Genomic DNA, 20,701 nt, shown 5'->3' on the forward strand with positions numbered 1-20,701 from the left:
GATAGGTCTGTTGGAGATTGCTTGAGGTCCACTCCAGACCCTGTTTGCCTGGGTATCAGCAGCAGAGGCTGCAGAAGATAGAATATTGCTGAACAGCATGTGCTGCTGTCTGATTCTTGCTTTGGAAGCTTCCTCTCAGGGGTGTACTCCACCGTGTGAGGTGTGGGGTGTCGGTCTGCCCCTAGTGGGGCATGTCTCCCAGTTAGGCTACTCAGGGGTCAGGGACCCACTTGAGTAGGCAGTCTGTCCGTTCTCAGATTTCAACCTCCGTGTTGGGAGATCCACTGCTCTCTTCTAAGCTGTCAGACAGAGTCGTTTGCGTATGCAGAGGTTTCTGCTGCTTTTTGTTGTTGTTGTTGTTGTTTAGCTGTGCCCTGTCCCCAGAGGTGGAGTCTACAGAGACAGGCAGGCCTCCTTGAGCTGCTGTGAGTTCCACCCAGTTGGAGCTTCCCAGTGGCTTTATTTACCTACTTAAGCCCCAGCAATGGTGGGCGCCCCTCCCCCAGCCTTGCTGCTGCCTTGCCTTTAGATTGCAGACTGCTGTACTAGCAATGAGGGAGGCTCTGTGGGTGTGGGACCCTCCTGGCCAGGTGTGAGATATAATCTCCTGGCGTGCCCGTTTGCTAAGACCCTTGGTTAAGCGCAGTATTGGGGTGGGAGTTACCGGATTTTCCAGGTGTTGTGTATCTCAGTTCCTCTGTCTAGGAAAAGGGATTCCCTTCCCCCTTGTGCTTCCCAGGTGAGGTGATGCCTCGCCCTGCTTCACCTCTCGCTGGTCGGGTTGCAGCAGCTGACCAGCACCGATTGTCCGGCACTCCCTAGTGAGATGAACCCAGTACCTCAGTTGAAAATGCAGATATCACCTGTCTTCTGTGTTGCTCCCGCTGGGAGCTGGGAGCTGGAGACTGGAGCTGTTCCTATTGGGCCATATTTCTCCGCCCCCCTGTACACAATTGTAACTGCCATCTTTCCTTCTCCTTCTCCCTACCCTCTCGTCCCTTAGTGAACCAATTATCTACTTTCGGTCTCTGGAGATTTCTCCATTTTGGACATTTTATACAAATGGAATCATCTAATATGGTTTTTCTTGACTGTTTTTTACTTAGCAAAACTTTTTCAAGGTTCATTCATGTTGTTTATTATTTCGTTTTTTGTTTGTTTTTTCAATCAGAGTCTTACTGTATCGTCCAGGTTGGGGTGCAGTGGCACCATCTCAGCTCACTACAACCTCTACCTCCTGGGTTCAAGCAGTTCTCCTGCCTCACCTCAGCTTCCTGAGTAGCTGGGATTACAGGCTCGCACCACCACGCCCAGCTAACTTGTATTTTTAGTTGAAACAGAGTTTCACCGTGTTAGCCAGGCTGACCTCGAACTCCTGACCTCGTGATCTACCCACCTCAGCCTCCCAAAGTGCTGGGATTACAGGCATGAATGACCACACCCTGCCTACTACTTCATTTTTTTTATAGCTGTATAATATTCCATTTTGTGCATATATCACATTTCATTTATCAGTTCATTTGATGAACATTTGGATTTCTATTTTTTGGTTATTATGAATAGCCAAACTTGTGCACATGTTTTTGATTGGACACGTATTTCAATTCTCTTAGGTATATACCTAGAGGGAATTGTTGGGTCATACAGTGATTTTGTGTCTAATTTGTTGAGGCTGGACGTGGTGGCTCATGCCTATAATCCTAGCGCTTTGTGAGGCTGAGACAGAAGGGTTGCTTGAGGTCAGGAGTTTGAGACTCAACCGGGCAACCTAGTGAGATCTTGTCTCTACAAAGAAATTAATTAGCTGAGTGTGTTCATTTGCACCTATAGTCCCAGCTACTCGGGAGGCTGAGGCAGGAGCCCAGGAATTCAAGGCTATAGTGAGTCATGATTGTACCACTGTACTCCAGCCTGGGTGACAGATCAAGACCCCAACTTAAAAAACAAAACAAAACAACAGCAACAAAACAATTTATTGAGTAACCAGCAAACTGTTTTCTCCACATTCTTGCTAAAACTCGCTATTTTCCATTTTTATAGCCTTTCTAATGGGTGTTAAGTAGTATCTCATTGTGATTTTGATTTGCATTTCTCTGATGACTAATTATTTTGAGTATCATCCTGGTTATTGGTCATCTATGTATAGTCCATGCAGAAATTCAGATCCTTTGCTCATTTTTAATTGGATTTTGTTTTTATTATTGAGTTGTAAGAATTCATTGTATATTTTGGATACACATCCCTTATCAGATAGACATATGATGTGCAAATATTTTTTCCTATTCTATGGGTTACCTTTTCACTTTCATGTTGGTATCCTTTAAAGCACAAATAATTTTTTATTTTGATGAAATCTAAATTATCTGTTTTCTTTTTTTGCTCATTCTGTTGATGTCATATTTAAGAACTCTTTACCATATCTACAGCCATAAAGATTCATTCCTGTGTCTTCTTCTAAGAGTTTTATCATTTTAGCTCTTACATTTAGGTCATGTGTTCATTCGAGTTGATTTTTTATATGGTGTGACGTAAAGGTACAGCTTAATTTTTTGTACATCAGTAGCCAGTTGTCCCATCATCATTTACTGAAAAGTCTCTTCTTTTCCCTTTAAATAGTCTTGGCATTCTTTTAAAAAACTGGTTGACCATAGATGCTTGGGTTTATTTCTGGACTCTCAGTTCTACTCTGTTGATCTGTCTGTGTATCCTCATGTTGGTACTATACTCTTTAAATTACTGTTGCTGTGTAGTAAATTAGAAGTATGAAAGTGTGAGTCTTAAACTTTGTTCTCTTCAAGTTTATTTTGACTATTCTGGGTTTTCTGCTATTCCATCTGATTTTTAGAATCAGCCTGTTAATTTCTATAAAGAAGTCACCTGGGATTTTGATAGGAACTGGATTTAATATGTAGAGCAAATTGGGGTTTATTATAATCCTAGCAATAGTCTTCTGATTCATCAACATGACTGTTTTCCTATTTATCTAGATCTTTTAAAATTTCTTTCAGCAGTATTTGCAGTTTTCAGTGTAGAACTCTTATACTTCCTTTGTTCGATTTTTTTCCCCAGTAATGTATGATGGTTAATATTGAGTGTCAACTTGATTGGATTGAAGGATGCAAAATATTGTTCCTGGGTGTGTCTTTGAGGGTATTTGCCAAAGGAGATTAAAATTTGAGTTCAGTGGACTGGGAGAGGTAGAGCCACTCTCAGTCTGGGTGGGTGCAGTCTAATCAGCTGCCAGCACAGCCAGAATGAAGCAGGCAGGAGAATATGGAAAGACTAGACTGGCTGAGTTTCCAGCCTTCATCTCCCCCCATCCCCCTTCCTGGATGCTTCCTGCCCTTAAACATTGGACTCTTAAGTTCTTCAGCTTTTGGACTCTTGGACTTACACCAGTGTCTTGCCGGGAGCTCGTGGACCTTCTGCCACAGATTGAAGGCTGCACTGTCAGCTTCCCTACTTTTGAGGTTTTGGAACTCGGACTGGCTTCCTTGTTCCTCAGCTTGTAGATGGCCTGTTGCAGGACTTCACCTTATGCTCATGTGAGTCAATATGCCTTAAAAAACTCCCTTTCATGTATACATCTATCCTATTAGTCCTGTTCCTCTAGAGAACCCTAACTGATACATAATGTTTTTGATGCTATTGTAAATGGAATTTTTTTTAATACTTTAAGTTCTAGGGTACATGTGCACAACGTGAAGATTTGATACATAGGTATACATGTGCCATGTTGGTTTGCTGCACCCGTCAACTCATCATTTACATTAGGTATTTCTCCTAATGCTATCCCTCCCCCAGCCTCCAACCCCCCAAAACGTCCCGATATGTGATGTTCCTCACCCTGTGTCCAACTGATTCAATTCCCACCTATGAATGAGAAAATGTGGTGTTTGGTTTTCTGTCCTTGTCCTAGTTTGCTGAGAATGATGGTTTCCAGCTTCATCCATGTCCCTGCAAAGGACATGAATTCATCCTTTTTTATATTCCATGGTGTGTATGTGTCACATTTTCTTAATCCTGTCTATCATTGATGGACATTTGGGTTGGTTTGTAAATGGAATTTTTTTACTTAATTTCATTTTCAGATTTTTCATTGCTAGTTATAGAACTATAATTGATGTTTGTATATTGATCTTCTATCCTGTAACCCTTGCTCAACTTGTTTATCCCTTCTAATGTTTTTTTCTATATATAGTTTTACTGCTTTTTAATGTAAATGCCTTATATTTCCTTTTCCTTTTTTTTTTTTTTTTGGTTTTTGCCTAACTGCCCTGCCTAGAACTTACAGTACAGTGTTGAATAGAAGTGGTAAGCGCAGACTTATTTTTCTTGTTTCTAATCTTAGTGGGTTACGTATATAGTTTTTCACAATTATGAAATGCTGCTGTGTATGTTAGCAGCGGATTTTCCTTCTTTTCTTTTTTTGAGACAGAGTCTTGCCCTGTCGCCCAGGCTAGAGTGCAGTGGCACAATCTTGGCTCTCGGCAACCTTCTCCTTGCCTCCTGTGTTCAAGCAGTTCTCCTGTCTCAACCTCCTAAGTAACTGGGATTACAGGTGCCCGTCACTGCACCTGGCTAATTTTTATGTTTTTAGTAGAGATGGGGTTTCACCATCTTGGCCAGGCTGGTGTCAAACTCCTGACCTCGTGATCCATCTGCTTCGGCCTCCCAAAGTGCTGGGATTACAAGCACGAGCCACTGCGCCCAGCCAGCTGTGAATTTTTCATAGATACCCTTGATCACATTGTGGAACATCCCTTCAAGAGCTACTTTGTTGAATGTTTTTATTATTAAAGAGTATTGGATTTTTTCTGGTTCATTTTTCTGCATCTGTTGAGCTGATCATGTGATTTTTTAAAAAAATTCTATTGATATGATGTAGTCTATCAGTTGGTTTTCTAATGCTAAACCAACCTTGTATCCCTGACATTAATCTCACTATCACGGTTTATAATTCTTTTTCTATATCGCTGCTTTCGGTTTGCTTGTATTTCATTGAGGAATTTTGTGTTCATATTCCTAAGAGATACTGTTCTATAGTTTTCAGGTGATGTATTTATCTGGTTTTGGTGTCAGAGTAATATTGGCCTCCTAAAATGAATCGGGAAGTGTTTTCTTCTCTTTCTGTAACGAGCGTGAGGAATTAGTATTAACTTCTTTAAATATTTAGTGGAATTCCACAGTGAAGCCATCTGGACCTGGGCTTTTCTTTGTGGGTCGTTTCTTGATTACTAATTCAATCTTTTACTTGTTATAGGTCTGTTCAGATTATCTATTACTTCTTGGGTTGGTTTTGGTAGTGTGTAGCTTTCTAGGAATTTTTCCCTTTCATCTCATATATCTAATATATTGGTATACAATTGTTTATAACATTCCTATAGAATCCTTTTTTACTTCTTTCAGCTTAGTAGTATGTCCTGACTTATATATGATCCTACTAATATGTGTCTTCTCTCTTTTGTTCATGGTCAATCTAGCTAAAAAGTTTTGTTAATTTTGTTAATCTTTTCAAAGAACACCTTTGGTTTCCTTTATTTTCTCTATTGCTTTTCTTTTTGATTTCATTTACTTTTTGCTCTAAACTTTATTATTTCCTTTCTTCTGCTTGCTTTAGGTTTATTTTGCTCTTCCTTTTCCAGTGTCTTAAGGTTGATAGGTTATTGGTTTGAGATGTTACTTTTTCTTTATATATATTTATAGCTATAAATTTTTCCCTTTTCACTGCTTTAGCTGAATCCCATACGTTTTGCTCTGTTGGATCTTTATTTTTATTCATCGCAATGTGTTTTCTGATTTCTCTTTTGTTTTTGGTTACTGATTTCTAGTTTCATTCTATTGTAGTTGGAAAACATACTTTGTATTATTTCCTTTTTTTTTTTTTTGAGACGGAGTCTTGCTCTGTCGCCCAGGCTGGAGTGCAGTGGCCGGATCTCAGCTCACTGCAAGCTCCGCCTCCCGGGTTTACGCCATTCTCCTGCCTCAGCCTCCCGAGTAGCTGGGACTACAGGCGCCCACCACCTCGCCCCGGCTAGTTTTTTTTTGTATTTTTTAGTAGAGATGGGGTTTCACTGTGTTAGCCAGGATGGTCTCGATCTCCTGACCTCGTGATCCGCCCGTCTCGGCCTCCCAAAGTGCTGGGATTACAGGCTTGAGCCACCACGCCCGGCCGTATTATTTCTATCCTTTAAAATTATTGAGGTTTGTATTATAGCCAAGTATATGATCTATCCTGGAGAAGTTTCATGTGTATTGGAGAAGAATATATGTTCTGCTTTTGATGGGTAGGTGTTCTATAGATGTCTGTTAGGTTTAGATGGTTTATAGTGTAGCTCAATCCTGTATGTCTTTTTTTTTTTTAATTTTTTAAATTTTTATTTATATTTCTTAACTTTTATTTTAAGTTCAGGAGTACATGTGCAGATTTGTTATATAGGTAAACTCAGGTCATGTGAGTTTGTTATACAAATTATTTAGTCACCCAAGTTATAAGCCTAGAACTTATTAGTTATTCCTCCAGATTCTCTCTTTCCTCCCACCCTCTACCCTCAGGTAGGCCCCAGTATCTGTTGTTCCTCTCTATGTGTTCATGTGTTCTCATCAATTAGCTCCCACTTATAAGTGAGAACATGCAGTATTTGATTTTCTGTTGGTGTGCTAGTTTGCTAAAGATAATGGCCTTCAGCACTATCCATGTTCCTGCAAAGAAGATAGTCTCATTCTTTTTTTATGGCTGTGTAGTATTCCATAATGTGTATGTACCACGTTTTCTTTGTCCAGTCTACCAGTGATGGGATTTAGGTTGACTCCATATCTTTGCTATTGTGAATAGTGCTGCAGTGAGCATATGTGTGCATGTGTCTTTGTAATAGAATGATTTATATTATTTTGGGTATACACCCAGTAGTAGAATTACTGGGTCAAGTGATAGTTCTTTTTTTAGCTCTTTGAGGAATTGCCACACTGCTTTCCACAAATGGTTGAACTAATTTACACTCCCACCAGCAGTGTATAAGTATACCTTTTTCTCCATAACCTCACTAGCATCTGTTATTTTTTGACTTTTTAGTAATAGCCATTCTGACTGATGTGAGATGGTATCTCATTGTGGTTTTGATTTGCATTTCTCTAATGATCAGTGATGTTGAGCTTTTTTTTGTATGCTTGTTGGCCACAGTGTATCTTGTTTTGAAAGTGTCTGTTCATGTCCTTTGCCCCCTTTTTAATGGAGTTGTTTGACTTTTGTTTGTTAATTTAAGTTCCTTGTAGATATTGGATATCAGACCTTTGTTGGATGTATAGTTTGCAAATATTTTCTCTCATTCTGTTTACCCTGTTGATAGTTTCTTTTGCTCTACAGAAGCTCTTTCTTTTAATTAGTTTTCATTTATTAATTTTTGCAGTTGCTTTTGGCATTTTTATCATGAAATCTTTGCTCATTCTTATGTTCAGAATAGTATTGTCTAGGTTGTCTTCCAGGATTTTTATAGTTTTAGGTTTTACATTTAAGTCTTTAATCCATCTTTAGTTAATTTTTTATGTGGTGTAAGGAAGATTCAATCTTCCATTTTCAGTCTTCTGCCTATGGCTAGTCAGTTATTCTAGCACCATTTATTGAATATGGAGTCTTTCCCCCATTCCTTGCTTTTGTCAGCTTTGTCAAAGATCAGATGTTTGTGGGTGTGTGGGCCTATTTCTGGGTTCTCTAACCTGTTCTATTTCTCTATATATCAGTTTTTGTACCAATACCATGCTATTTTGGTTATGGTAGCCATGTGGTATAGTTTGAAGTCAGGTAACATGATGTCTTCAGCTTTGTTCTTTCTGCATAGGATTGCCTTGGCTATCTGAGTTCTTTTTTGGTTCCATGTGAATTTTAAAATAGTTTTTTTTTTTTTTTTTAAGTTCTTCGAAGAATGTGATTCATACTTTGCTAAGAATAGCATTGAATCTATAAATTGTTTTGGCAGTAGTACCATTTTCATGATATTGATTCTTCCTATCCATGAGCATGGAATGTTTGTCCATTTGTTTGTGTTGTCTGATTTATTTGAGCAGTGTTTTGTAGTTTCTCTTGTAGAGATCTCTTACCTCCCTCATTAGCTGCATTTCTAGATATTTTATTTTTCTGGCAATTATGAGTGGGATTGCATTCCCAGTTTATCTCTTGGCTTGACTGTCGTTGGTGTATAGAAATGCTGGTTAGTTTTGTATATTTATTTTGTATCCTGAGACTTTCCTGATCAAAAAGTTAGAAAGATCTCAATTTGACAACCTAACATCACAGCTAAAAGAACTAGAGAACCAAGAGTAAACCAACCCCAAAGCTAGGAGAATGCTAGAAATAATCAAAGTCAGAGCTGAACTGAAGGAGGTTGAGACACAAAAAACTATTCAAATGATCTACAATTCTAGTTGATTTTTTGAAAAAATTAATAAAATAGACTGCTAGCTAGACTAATGAAAAGAGAGAAGATCCAAATAAATACAATTAGGAATAAGGGGAATATCACCACTGATCCCAGAGAAATACAAACAACTATCAGAGAATACTATAAACACCTCTGTGCACATAAACTCGAAAATTTGGAAGAAAGGGATAAATTCCTGGACACATATACCCTCCCAAGACTGAACCAGGAAGACATTGATTCCCTAGACAGAACAATAATAAGCATTGAAATTGAATCAGTGATAAATATTGTACAACTAAAAAAAGCTCAGAACTGGATGGTTTCACAGCTGAATTCTACCGGAGGTACAAAGAAGAGCTGGTATCATTTCTATTAAAACCATTCCAAGAAACTGGGAAGGAGGGACTCCTCCCTAACTAATTCTATGAGGCCAACATCATCCTGATACCAAAACCTGGCTGAGACACAGCAACAACAAAAAAGAATACTTCAGGCGTTTTCTTCAGGCGTGCAAAAATTCTCCACAAAATACTGGCAAACTGATTGCAGCAACACATCAAAAAATGTATCCATCACAACCAAGTAGGCTTTATCCCTGGGATGCAAGATTGGTTCAGCATATGCAGATCAATAAATGTGATTCATCACAAAAACAGAACTAAAGCCAAAACCCACATGCTTATCTCAAGAGTTGTAGAAAAGGCTTTTGATGAAATTTAACCTCCTTAATGTTAAAAACCCTCTATAAACTAGGTATTGAAGGAACATACTTCAAAATAGTAAGAGCCATCTATGACAGATCCACACACAGTCAGGATCATATTGAATTGGCAAAATCTGGAAGCATTCCCCTTGAAGATTGGCACAAGACAAGGATGCCCTCTCTCACCTCTTCAGCATTGGTATTGGACATCTACCCAAAGCGATCAAGCAGGAGAAAGAAATATCAGGCATCCAAATAGGAAGAGAGGAAGTCAGTCTGTCTGTGTTTCAGACAACACAATTCTATATTCAGAAAACCCCATAGTTGTGGCCGCAAAGCTCCTTAAGCTGATAAAAATTCTTGTATTTTCTTAGTAATCTTCTGCTTGGTTTTATATCCAGTATTGAAAGTGTGATATTACACCCTCCAACTGTTATTGTTGAATTATTTATCTTTCATCTCCCCATTCTGTATTCCTTTTCATTTTCAATTAATATATTTTAGTACTTTCCTTATACACACACATATACACTCTCACACACACACACAGACACTGTATGTAATATGTAATGTAATTTGCGAATTTGTATTATCATCTGTAGTTACTTGCTTTCAACCTCAAAAACTTCCTTTAATGTTTCTTGTAAGGTAAGTCGGCTATCAACAAAATCTCTTAGTTTTTTTTTTTTTTTTTTTTTTGAGATGGAGTTTCGCTCTTGTTGCCCAGGCTGGAGTACAATGGCACAATCTCAGCTCGCTACAACCTCCACCTCCCCAGGTTCAAGTGCTTTTCCTGCCTCAGCCTCCTGTATGGGGAATTATAGGCATGCACCACCATGCCTGGCTAAATTTTTTGTATTTTTAGTAGAGAGGGTTTCTCCATGTTGGTCAGGCTGGTCTTGAACTCCCAACCTCAGGTGATCCACCTGCTTTTGCCTCCCACTGCACCTGGCTTATCTCTTAGTTTTTATCTGGGAACATCCTTATTTTGCCTTCACTTTTGAATGGTAGTTTTGCTGGATATAGGATTTCTGGCTGACAGGTTTGGGTTTTTTTTTAAATCTTATTTTATTTTATAGTACTTTGAATATGTTATTGCATAATTTCTGGCCTTCATTGTTTCTGCTGAGAAGTCAGCAGTTAGTTTATTGGTGTTTCCTTTTAAATGCTGAATTATTTTTCTCTTGCTGCTTTAAAGATTTTTTTTCCTTGTTTGTAACTTTCATAATTTGTACTATTATGTGTCTGTATGTGGATCTCTTTGTATTTATCGTACTTGGAATTTGTTAAGCTTCCTGGATGTGTGTTTTTCAATAAATTTCAGAAGTTTTAAGCTATTGCTTTTTCAAAATTTTTTTGCTCTTTTCTTTCCTTTGGGTATGCTCACTATGTGTATGTCGGTGCACTTAGTGGTGTTTCACATTTTTCAGAGTCTCTTAATTTTTCCTCATTTTTTTTCTTCATCTACCTGTCTTTCTGTCTATCTATCTGTCCATCTATCCATCCATCCATCCATCCAATTTTGAGACAGGGTCTTGCTCTCTTGTCCAGGCTGGAGAGCAGTGGTGTGATCATAGCCCCTGGCAGCCTTGAACTCCTGGGTTTAAGGATTATTCCCGCCTCAGCTTTCCGAGTAGCTAAGACTACAGGCATACACCACCACACCTGGCTAATTCTTTTATTTTTTGAAGAGACAGAGTCTTGCTATGTTGCCCAGGCTGATCTCTAACTATGGCCTCAAGCAATCCTCCCTTCTCAGCCTCTCAACGTGATGGATCACATGTAGGAGCTGCCATTCCTGGCCTTGTTTTTGTTCTTCAAATGTCATAATATCCATTTGTCTTCTAGTTTGCTGATTATTTCTTCTGGCAGTTTGACTCTACTATGGAGTCCTTCTAATTAATATTTAATTTCAGTTACTGTAGTGTATAATTTCATAATTTTCATTTTTTAAAAAAATGCTATCTCAGTTTCTTTCCTATTTCATTTGGACTTGTGTTTATTTCTTTGGTCATTGTTTAATTCTTTAATCACGGTTCTCTTTAGTTCTTTGAACATATTTACAATGCCTACTTGGAAGTATTTTTCTATTAAATTTGACATGTGGTTACCTTCACAGGCAATTTCTGTTGCTTGCTTTTCTCCCCCTAGTATGTGGATCATACCTCTCCATTTCTTTACATACCTTATAATTTTTCATTAGAAAATGAACATTTTAGTTAATATATTGTAGATACTCTGGATATTTGCCCCATGATTCCACTGGGGCTAGTTATGGTTGCCTGCTTGTTGTTTTTTTTTTTTTTTTAAGTCACTTTGCTAAGTTATTTTAGTACGATTTCATCCCCTCTCACTTCATAGTATTAAGCTTCTGATGTTGTTTCTAATGGAGATGTATCTTTGGGTATGTCCTCTGTTACCCTGGTATGGTTTTGGCAGAGCCCTTTCTCCTTTTACTGATTATAACTAGATTTGAAACTACTAATCTCAAGCTTATTACTCTATCATTTGCAACATTTTGGGGGGACATAAATTTCTCTACAAACTAATAAGTTTGTGGCCCCTTTGAAAGAATTATTTTAGAGGTCAGTGTTGACATTTATCCCGAACCCAGTGGGCTCCTCTCAGTTGTCTCTTTACTCAGTTCTCTCTTCCTATATAACCTAGTCCTTGAATCTTTGAATCTTTTTCTAGTTGTTGTTCGCCACAATCGTAGATGTTTTTCATAGAGTACTTAGGCTTCAACTCTATGCCCTGTTGAATGTTTGAATTTTTGGCAATCTGAAAGGTTAACAGAAATCAATGTAATTTTAAGGTTTTTTTTTTTTTAATATAACAAGGGAGCCTGAGTGTTTCTTAGTGTGTTTTGATAAGGACTATTTGTAATTTCATTCTATAAACTGTCCTTTGTATATTTTTAAGTTTCTCTACTTTTCTGATAAGAACAATCACTTCACTTGTAGTATGATTTGGTGTTAAGTGTAACTAGAAGAAATAACAAATTCTGATCAGAATATTTTGAACTTTAATTTCATTGAGGGATTATTGTATCATTAACAGAATTGGTGATGAGAGGAGAAAGAAGATTTGAGAAAGGAGGTGATAACTTTAGTTGTGTTTTTCTTTTCTATATTTGATCTTATTGGAGCTATAATTTAGCACTTTAATGTTAACATTTATAAAAATATGTTATTTTAAATACAGAGTTAATGCTAGTAGGAGCAGGACTGTGCAAGATTAAGTGTGGAAGAACTGGAGGTGGACAAATGGGCCTATCATTCATTTCCATTGGGTCATCACTTATGTGATTTTTTTGATTCAACTCCAGAAATATTTATGTTGTTAGACACTGTTTCTAGGTGACTTTAGTATGGGAAGGGGTAAACATAGACAAAAATCCTCCTCTTGCCACCGCGGGCGGCCACGTGGTCAGTACTTTTACACGTGCCTGAAGGATGAAAGGAGGATCAGACGTGGATCTTGTGTACATTATTTTGTCTAGACTATTTGCTTGCTTTTATTTTTTCACAGATCTGTTAATTCTTATTACCAGTTTTTTAGGAATCTTAATGTAGATTTAGTGGTATCTCTTATACATGTTATGTGTTAACCATTTTTGAGGTTGCAGGAGGGCCTTAAAGTGTTTGCAACTACCAGCAATTGAAGGAGATTAAACAGCAACAACAACACAACAACAAAAACTTAATCTTCATCCTGTGTTGGGTGGAGTTTGGCTAAAGACTTTTTTGTGTTGTCAAAAGCAATCTACTTAGGAGTCTTTCTGTTTTGAGATTATTTTTATAGACAATATTTGCTTTTATTTAGAAAGAGTTTAGTAAATAAAACATGCTTCTAACGATTCCTTTTGAAAAAATATGACACTTATTTAAGGGCTAAAAATTTGAAAGAAAATACTGTTATGAATACAGCATGTCTTTGATACATCTTAATTAATTAGCACTTGCGATTTGTCTTGCACTATTTTAACTCTTGGAGAAACAAAGAGTAAAGTTTCCTTGAAGGAAGACATAGAGTAATGGGGAAGCTTTGTATGCTGTTTAACTGCCATAAAACATAGTAAAGATAGAGAAAGTCTTGGAGAAGAGTTATTATTTGAGCTGGATTTTGAAGATTAAAAGGAGAGGTTACTGTGCTGAGGAAATTAGAGAAGTAATTCTGCCTAGCAGGACTAGCATGTAGAGACACATGGACATGTGAAAGAGCATGCCTTCAGAGTAGCAGATGGATTGGTGTCATTCAATGATAAGGACTTATGAGTTGGGGAAAGCAAGAATGTGATGCCAGACAGGCTTATTGGGACCAGCCAATGGAAGGTATCAATCATGAGGGGGTACTTAGAGGTTTGGATTTTATCTTGTAAGGATCAGGATGCTATGAAGGATTTTAAACCATGATATTATATGAACAGATTTGTGTGTTAGTATAGTAGAAGTTTCCTTCAGGTGTGCCAGGGCATATGACATAATAGGTTGTAGGTGGGCTGGGATACTATTCTTATTAGCTAATCCTCAAGGCAGTTATCTGGGCCAAGGATCACTTAGGCTTTTAATTAGTCTCTTTTGGTCAGAGTAGCCTTGTCCGTTTACTTCATATGCTTTATAAATATTATGACTTTCCAAATGTACTATGGCCTGAAAACGCTATAGAAATGTGGGCATAAAATAAGTAGAGTGCGGCCATTTAAAAATGTTTTATGGTAATCTTGGCCATCAGTTATCAAACTTTATGATCTCAGAACCTCTTTATGCTCTTAAAAGTTATTGAGTACTCTGCAAGATTTTGTTTATGTGGTTTATGTCTGTTGGTATCCACTATACCAGAAACTAAAACTGAGAAACTCTTCAAGTACAGTCATGTGCTGCATAAGGATGTTTTGGTCAGTGACGGACTATATACAATAGTGGTGCTGTAACATTATAATAGAACTGAAAAATTTCTATCGCCAATGACATCTTGATGATCCTGACTTTGTGCAGGCCTAAGCTAATGTGTTTTTGTGTGTAAGGTTTTAATTAACAAGTTGAAAAAATGAAAATTTTAAAAATAGAAAAAGCTTATAGAATAAGGTTATAAAGACAATGTTTTTGTGCAGCTGTACAGTGTGTTTGTGTTTTAAGCTAAGTGTTGTTATAAAAGAGTCAAAAAGTTAAATGTAAAGTTTATGAAGTAAAAAGTTACAGTAAGCTAAGGTCAACTTATTATCCAAGACTGTGTGTGTGTGTTTTTTTTTTTTTTTTGAAAAAATAAACGTAGTGTAGCCAAAGTGAATAGTGTTTATAAAGTTTACAGTAGTACAGTAACATCCTAGGCCTTCACATTCACTCATTACTCACTGACTCAACTAGAGTAACTTCCAATCCTGCAGGCTCCTCTTTAGGTATACAGTTATACCACTTTTTATATTTTGTACAGTAATTTTTACTGTATCTTGTCTGTGTTTACATATATACACCAATACTTACCGTTGTGTTTCAGTGGACTCCAGTATTCAGTATAGTAGCATGGTGTATAGGTTAAGAGCCTAAGAGAAATAGGCTACACCATATAGTCTAGCTGTGTAGAATACTGCCTCATCTAGGTTTGTGTAAGTACACTCTATGATGTTCCCACAGAATCACCTAGTGGTTCATGTCTCAGGATATGTGTTATTAAGTGACACATGACTGCGTATATTTATTCATTTTAAAATAACAATAGTAATAGAAGTTAACAGCTTGATGAAAATTAACTATATTTTCCAAAACTGTAAAATGTAGAAAGAAAAGTAGCATTATTTTAAATATTTGCAATCTTTTTAATGTCTGGTTTAATAGAAAGCAGATTCTCATACCTGCTTCTGTAATCAATCTGCTATCATACATATTTTTGGTTTAAGCATTCAAAGGGAATCCAGGCTCACATAGATATGCAGTTAGAAAAGAGAATAATATTTTAAAAGCCTTTTCAAATAATTTTTAATATTCTTTTTTGATGCTAAATTAAAACTTGACAAGCAGTAGTTTCAGTTTAGTTACAATGAAAATCTGGCATATCAATGAATTTTTATACTAGTTTTCCTGAAAATCTATTGGTCTTCTCATTTTTAATGGATTTTTTTTTTTACCCATGTATAATTTTATAACGTCATATATGAGTCTTTTGGAAAATAATTGATTGAGTCATGCAAATCTTCTAAATGTTGACATATTTGATTATATAATATAAAAAGAATTCATTCATTAATATTGTCACTGGTATCAGAAAAGTTTTAAGTATTGGGAAATGGTCACATTTACAGTGGTGAATACAAGTTTTTCAAAATTGTAATTTTCTCTTGAAAACTTGCATTTTAGCATTGGCAATAAATTGCATTCAGTTGTTTTCCTTTGTGTAGGAAGCTCACTTTCATTTTTGAGAAAATGTCAGATATCCTATTCTGAATAATCAATTTGTCTGTAGCCGTTCTTTCAAATCAAAATAATGTTACATAGACAGCCTCTTCACTAGCAATTTTATACATACTTTTATGAAATTTTTATAAAATACTTTTATACATACATTTATTCTATATATAGAAGTGATTTTATGCATATTTCCCCTTTTGTCACACAGAATATTAAAAAAGATACATACTCATGATGTGAAATTTACAAAACTAGTATTTTTTATTGCTTTACTTAAGGACATTCTTAAGTGAAGTTGGCTTTGTGTTGTTGTTGTTGTTTGTAGTTGTGCTTGTATGACAGTGAAGAATACAATGATTACTAATTCATTTGACACTATTAGCTTGATTTATGCTAAGGCACTAGCAGTTGTACCCGCCATTGCTTTTGCACCATCAATACAAATGTCAACAGAATAAGAAAGGCAAATAATAGCTAAGTATTATCATGAAAATTATTTTGACCATGTGGGCCCCCTGAGTGTCCGGGACTTCTAGGACTCCATATGTTATACTTTATTGATGGGTGATTCTTTGAGGAAGTATGGAGGGTAAGGGAACACAAACATTATGTCTTGTCTACCAGCATCCTTTATCCTTGTCTGTCTTAAACCCTTTCTGCCACATATTATTAATACCTTTTTTTTTTGAGGGGAGGGAGGGTGAGTGTCACAAGTTATATATTTACTTTCATATTTCTTGACCATTTTCCTATTATCTTGCCTCTTTACTGCTTCCTTGCTGTTTCCCTTTACAAAAGTTTCTTAACCTCACTTAATATCTTTTATATTACCTAATTTGGTATCTTTTTTATTACAATATATTTCATATTTCAGGGACACAGTTTTCTGGAAAATATTCAAAAGTGTTACTGTAGTGCAGTGGAAAGTTGTTTAGGCTTGGATTCAGATAGATGTCATTTCAAAAAACCCTACTATTAGTTGTGTAACTTTGGACAATTTGTGTAAATCTTCTAAAGCTTTATTTTCTTAAGTCCAAAAATAACAATAATAATACCTTAATTTGAAAATATTGTTAGGAGACTTTGCTGGATAGGATTAGCAAAATGCCTATCATAGTACCTGGCATATAATGTGTTCATTAAAAAATACTGGCCAGTAGAATTAAAATTGATTGGACAGGACGATTCTTAATAATTCATTTTGTTTCTTTTATTGTCCCTCTGTGTGCATAATTTCAGTAAAATGAACAGCAAGGAGAAAATGTTTATTAAACTTTTAATGTCCATATACAAAAAATAAATTTTTATTTTACGGCTTTATTTGTGTGGATTCCCTGAGAATGGTTATAATTTGGTTAATATGTCATCTTCATATGGAAAATTAGAGTATTATATTTCTAAACAAGAAATATATGTTATATATAATATATAAATAAGTAAATATATATATATATATATATCTTCCCAGATCATACTTGCAGAAACCTAGAGACTTCCTAGAATAGTTATATTGTGTAATTATATAGTTGAAACTCTCTGAATCCTAGCACTGGTTCTCTACCTCTGACATCAACTTAATCTTTGATAACTGCTCTGCCTAGGAGAGTGGGATATGCTTGGGAAATTTTCGTAAAGTTATGTAAAACACTTGCAGCACTGTGTTTTAGATTTCAGATTTATTTGGCATTTAAAATACATGTAAAAAATTGGCATGAAGTCATGATTCATTAAAACATTCTAATGGTTCTTTAATACTAAAATGACAGCTGTTGTATAGTAAGTTGCAAGAAAAATAGTACTCTGGACTCTATTTGGGAAAACCAGAATGATATGTTGAAAAGCAAATTATTTTAGAATTTCATTTGGTTATACCAAGAATTTGTTATTCTGTGATTTGGAGTTATATATTCAAATCTTAATTTTTAATAATTGAATAATGTTTTTAATTATATAATTGCAGATAGCCTTTATAAAGCTTCTTGGCAATGTGAAGAGTCATTTTTCTTAGTTTAAGTTACAATTTTTGTTACACTTTTTGAGTATTTCTATGTTAGTTTGGCTTTACAACTCTGTTGAATAGGTTGTTAATAACTTGAAAAAGTTAAACTTTGAGGTAACAGATGTTTGTTACTTTTTTCTCTTTTTATAAGCTATTTGAACTGCTGGGACCTGAAGGACTTGAACTTATTGAGAAACTCCTCCAGAACAGAATTACAATTGTGGATAGATTCCTTAATTCTTCAAATGATCATAGGTTTCAGGTTCTTCAAGGTAAGAAAGTATGCAGTGGTCATTGTAATTTAAAGGAAAGATTTCATTGGTTAGAAAATGTTTTTAATGTAATTAATTTTTATTTGGCCTATTATAATTTACTGATATTACTCTGTTAAATAGATTTTAGATATGGCGCCTTATGAAAAAACATAAGTGATCTAAATAGGAGAGCAGTGTTTGGGTATGGCAGTTTTGGTAAAAGTTAAAACTACTTAGAATACACAAATTTTCCTCTTTTATTTTGCATATAGGAGGTACACTTGCAGGTTTGTTACATGAGTATATTGTTTGATGCTAAGGTTTGGGATATGGGTTCTGTCACCCAAATGGTGATCATAGTACTTAACAGGTAGTTGTTTATCCCTTTCCCTACTCCCTCTCGCTGCCCTTTTAGAATCCCCATTGTCTCTTGTTTCCATCTTTGTGTCTGTGTATACCCAGTGTGTAGCTCCCACTTATAAGTGAGAACAGGAGGGATTTGGTTTTCTATGTTAATTCACTTAGGATAATGGCCTCTAGCTGCATTCATGTTGTTACAAAGGACATTATGTAGTCATGATTAATTGAAACATTCTAAAGCTTCTTTAACTGTAAAATGATAGCTGTTATGTAGTAAGTTGTAAGAAAAATATTACTATGGACTCAACTCAGGAAACAGAACAATGCATATGTACCATGGTGCATATGTACTGCATTTTTGTTATCCAGTCCACTGTTGATGGGCACTTAGGTTGATTCTGTGTCTTTCCTGTTGTGAATAGTGAGTGCTGTGATGAACATGTGAGTCCATATGTCTTTTTGGTAGAATGATTGATTTTGTAGGGGGTATATACCTAGTGATAGGATTGCTGGGTCAAATGGTTAACTGTCTTAAGCTCTTTGAGAAATCTCCAAACTACTTTTCATAGTGGCAGGACTAATTTACATTCCCACCAACAGTATATAAATGTTCTCTGTTTTCTGTGACTGAGCCAACATCTGTTATTATTTGACGTTTTAATAATAGCCATTCTGGCTGGTGTGAGGTGGTATCTCATTGTGGTTTTGATTTGCGTTTCTCTGATGATTAGTGTTGATGAGCATTTGTTGGCTGCTTGTATGTCTTTTATTGAGAAGTGTCTGTTAATGTCTTTTGCCCATTTTTTAATGTGGTTATTTGTTTTTTGCTTGTTGATTTAAGTTCTTTATAGATTCTGGATATTAGGCCTTTGTCAGATACAATTATTTTCTCTTATTCTATGGTTTGTCTGTTTACTCGGTTGACAAGTGATACCTAATTAAACTAAAGAGGTTCTGCATAGCAAATTTTCTTTAAAAAAAAAAATACATATATACTTACCATGGGCCAAGTAGTGTAATTTCTCTCCAACTTTTTATTTTGAGAACTTTCAAACCCTATAGTTAAAGTTACAAGAATAATACAATGATCACTGTTTACCCTTCACATAGATTCATTAGTCATTGACACTTTGCTCTTCCTAGACCCTTTACACACACACCTACTTTTTAAAATTTTTGCTCAACAATGACAGGAAGTTCTGGACATCATGATACTTTACCTATAAAATCTTTAGCACATATCTAAACACAATACAATTATCACACTGAGCAAATTGAACACTGATAGTGTCACATATTACATATATTTTTAAATCCCAGAAAAATTAAGAAGAGTTGTCTAGGGAAAAAATTATTTTTACAAAAGCTTGACTTAAAACATAGCTGATGTGAAACTCAGGTTTTAAGTGATAAATAGGAAAACAATATCTTTTTTACCTTTACCACAGTGTTTTTTGCTAGCCTTACAAATAGTTTTGGATTTTAAAAAAGTATATGAGCATAAGAAATTTGGCAACTGTCTTCAAACTATTCAATATCTATTCCTTCTTGCAAATTATGTCCTCATTTTCTTACATTTATGATTATGGCACTAAAAGGAAATGATAAAAACAGCTATAGTTTAAATCTAAAATTTCTGACAGATTTTCTGTTTCTTACAGATTCTCTTGATTACTAATAAATGTTCTCAGAACCTCAAGTTCCTTTGAGATTGTAAGAAACTTGAAAAATATGAATTTAGCAACTTTGTCTGCAGGTCTCTTTATTCTTTAAGTGTATTGAACACCTCTACTCTGCCTTCATCCAAGAGCACTCCCACCTTGTATTAATCAGTTCTCACACTGTAAACAAAGGAGGTTTAATTGGCTCACAGTTCCACATGGCTGGAGGCCTCAGGCAACTGGTAGAAGGTGAAGGGGTAGCAAGGACCTACTTCACATGGTGGCAGGAGAGAGAAGTATGTGCAGGAGGAACTTGCCAAACACTTATAAAACTATCAGATCTCCTGAGAACTCAATCACTATCACTAGAACAGTATGGGAGAAACTGCCCCTGTGATCCAGTCACCTCCCACAAGCTTCCTCCCTTAACACCTGGGATTATGGGGATTACAATTCAAGATAAGATTTGTGTGGGGACACAAAGCCAAACCATATCACACCTGTTGAATAGTATATAATCAGAAATTGCAGTAAGCCAGCAAGGTTTATGAGCATCTAAAACGGGTGTCTGCCAAGGAAAATAAATGAGTTTAAATATCTAGTCCTGCAATGTTGTAAATTCTGAGAATTTGGTATTTCATTTTGTCATTCTCCTAAATATTAATAAAGAGATATTTACTGATTCTAGCTTTTGTTTTTGAGACAGGCCCTCTCCCTCTTGCTTAGGCTAGGGAGCAGTGGCACAATCAGGGATCACTGCAGCCTCAACCTTCTGTGCTCAAGTGATCCTCCCATCTCAGCCTCCTGAATAGATGGGTCCACAGGTGTACACCACCATGCCTGGTTAATTTAAAAAAAAAAAAACATTTTTTTTTTCTTTTTTTGGTAAAGATGAAGTCTCCC

General features: G+C 35.9%; 1 protein-coding gene across 1 annotated transcript in view; it reads left to right on the forward strand.

The window, feature by feature from the left end:
• The window catches only part of ASCC3 (activating signal cointegrator 1 complex subunit 3), a 367,201-nt gene that overhangs the window by 54,315 nt on the left and 292,185 nt on the right, over nt 1-20,701 (forward strand). The window contains exon 4 of the mRNA XM_011956428.1: nt 17,675-17,795. Coding sequence (XP_011811818.1) covers nt 17,675-17,795 — 121 coding nt within the window. The remainder of the gene's footprint in view (nt 1-17,674; nt 17,796-20,701) is intronic.

This window comes from Colobus angolensis, unplaced genomic scaffold (genome assembly GCF_000951035.1).
Source record: "Colobus angolensis palliatus isolate OR3802 unplaced genomic scaffold, Cang.pa_1.0 Scaffold418, whole genome shotgun sequence".
Taxonomy (NCBI): domain Eukaryota; kingdom Metazoa; phylum Chordata; class Mammalia; order Primates; family Cercopithecidae; genus Colobus; species Colobus angolensis.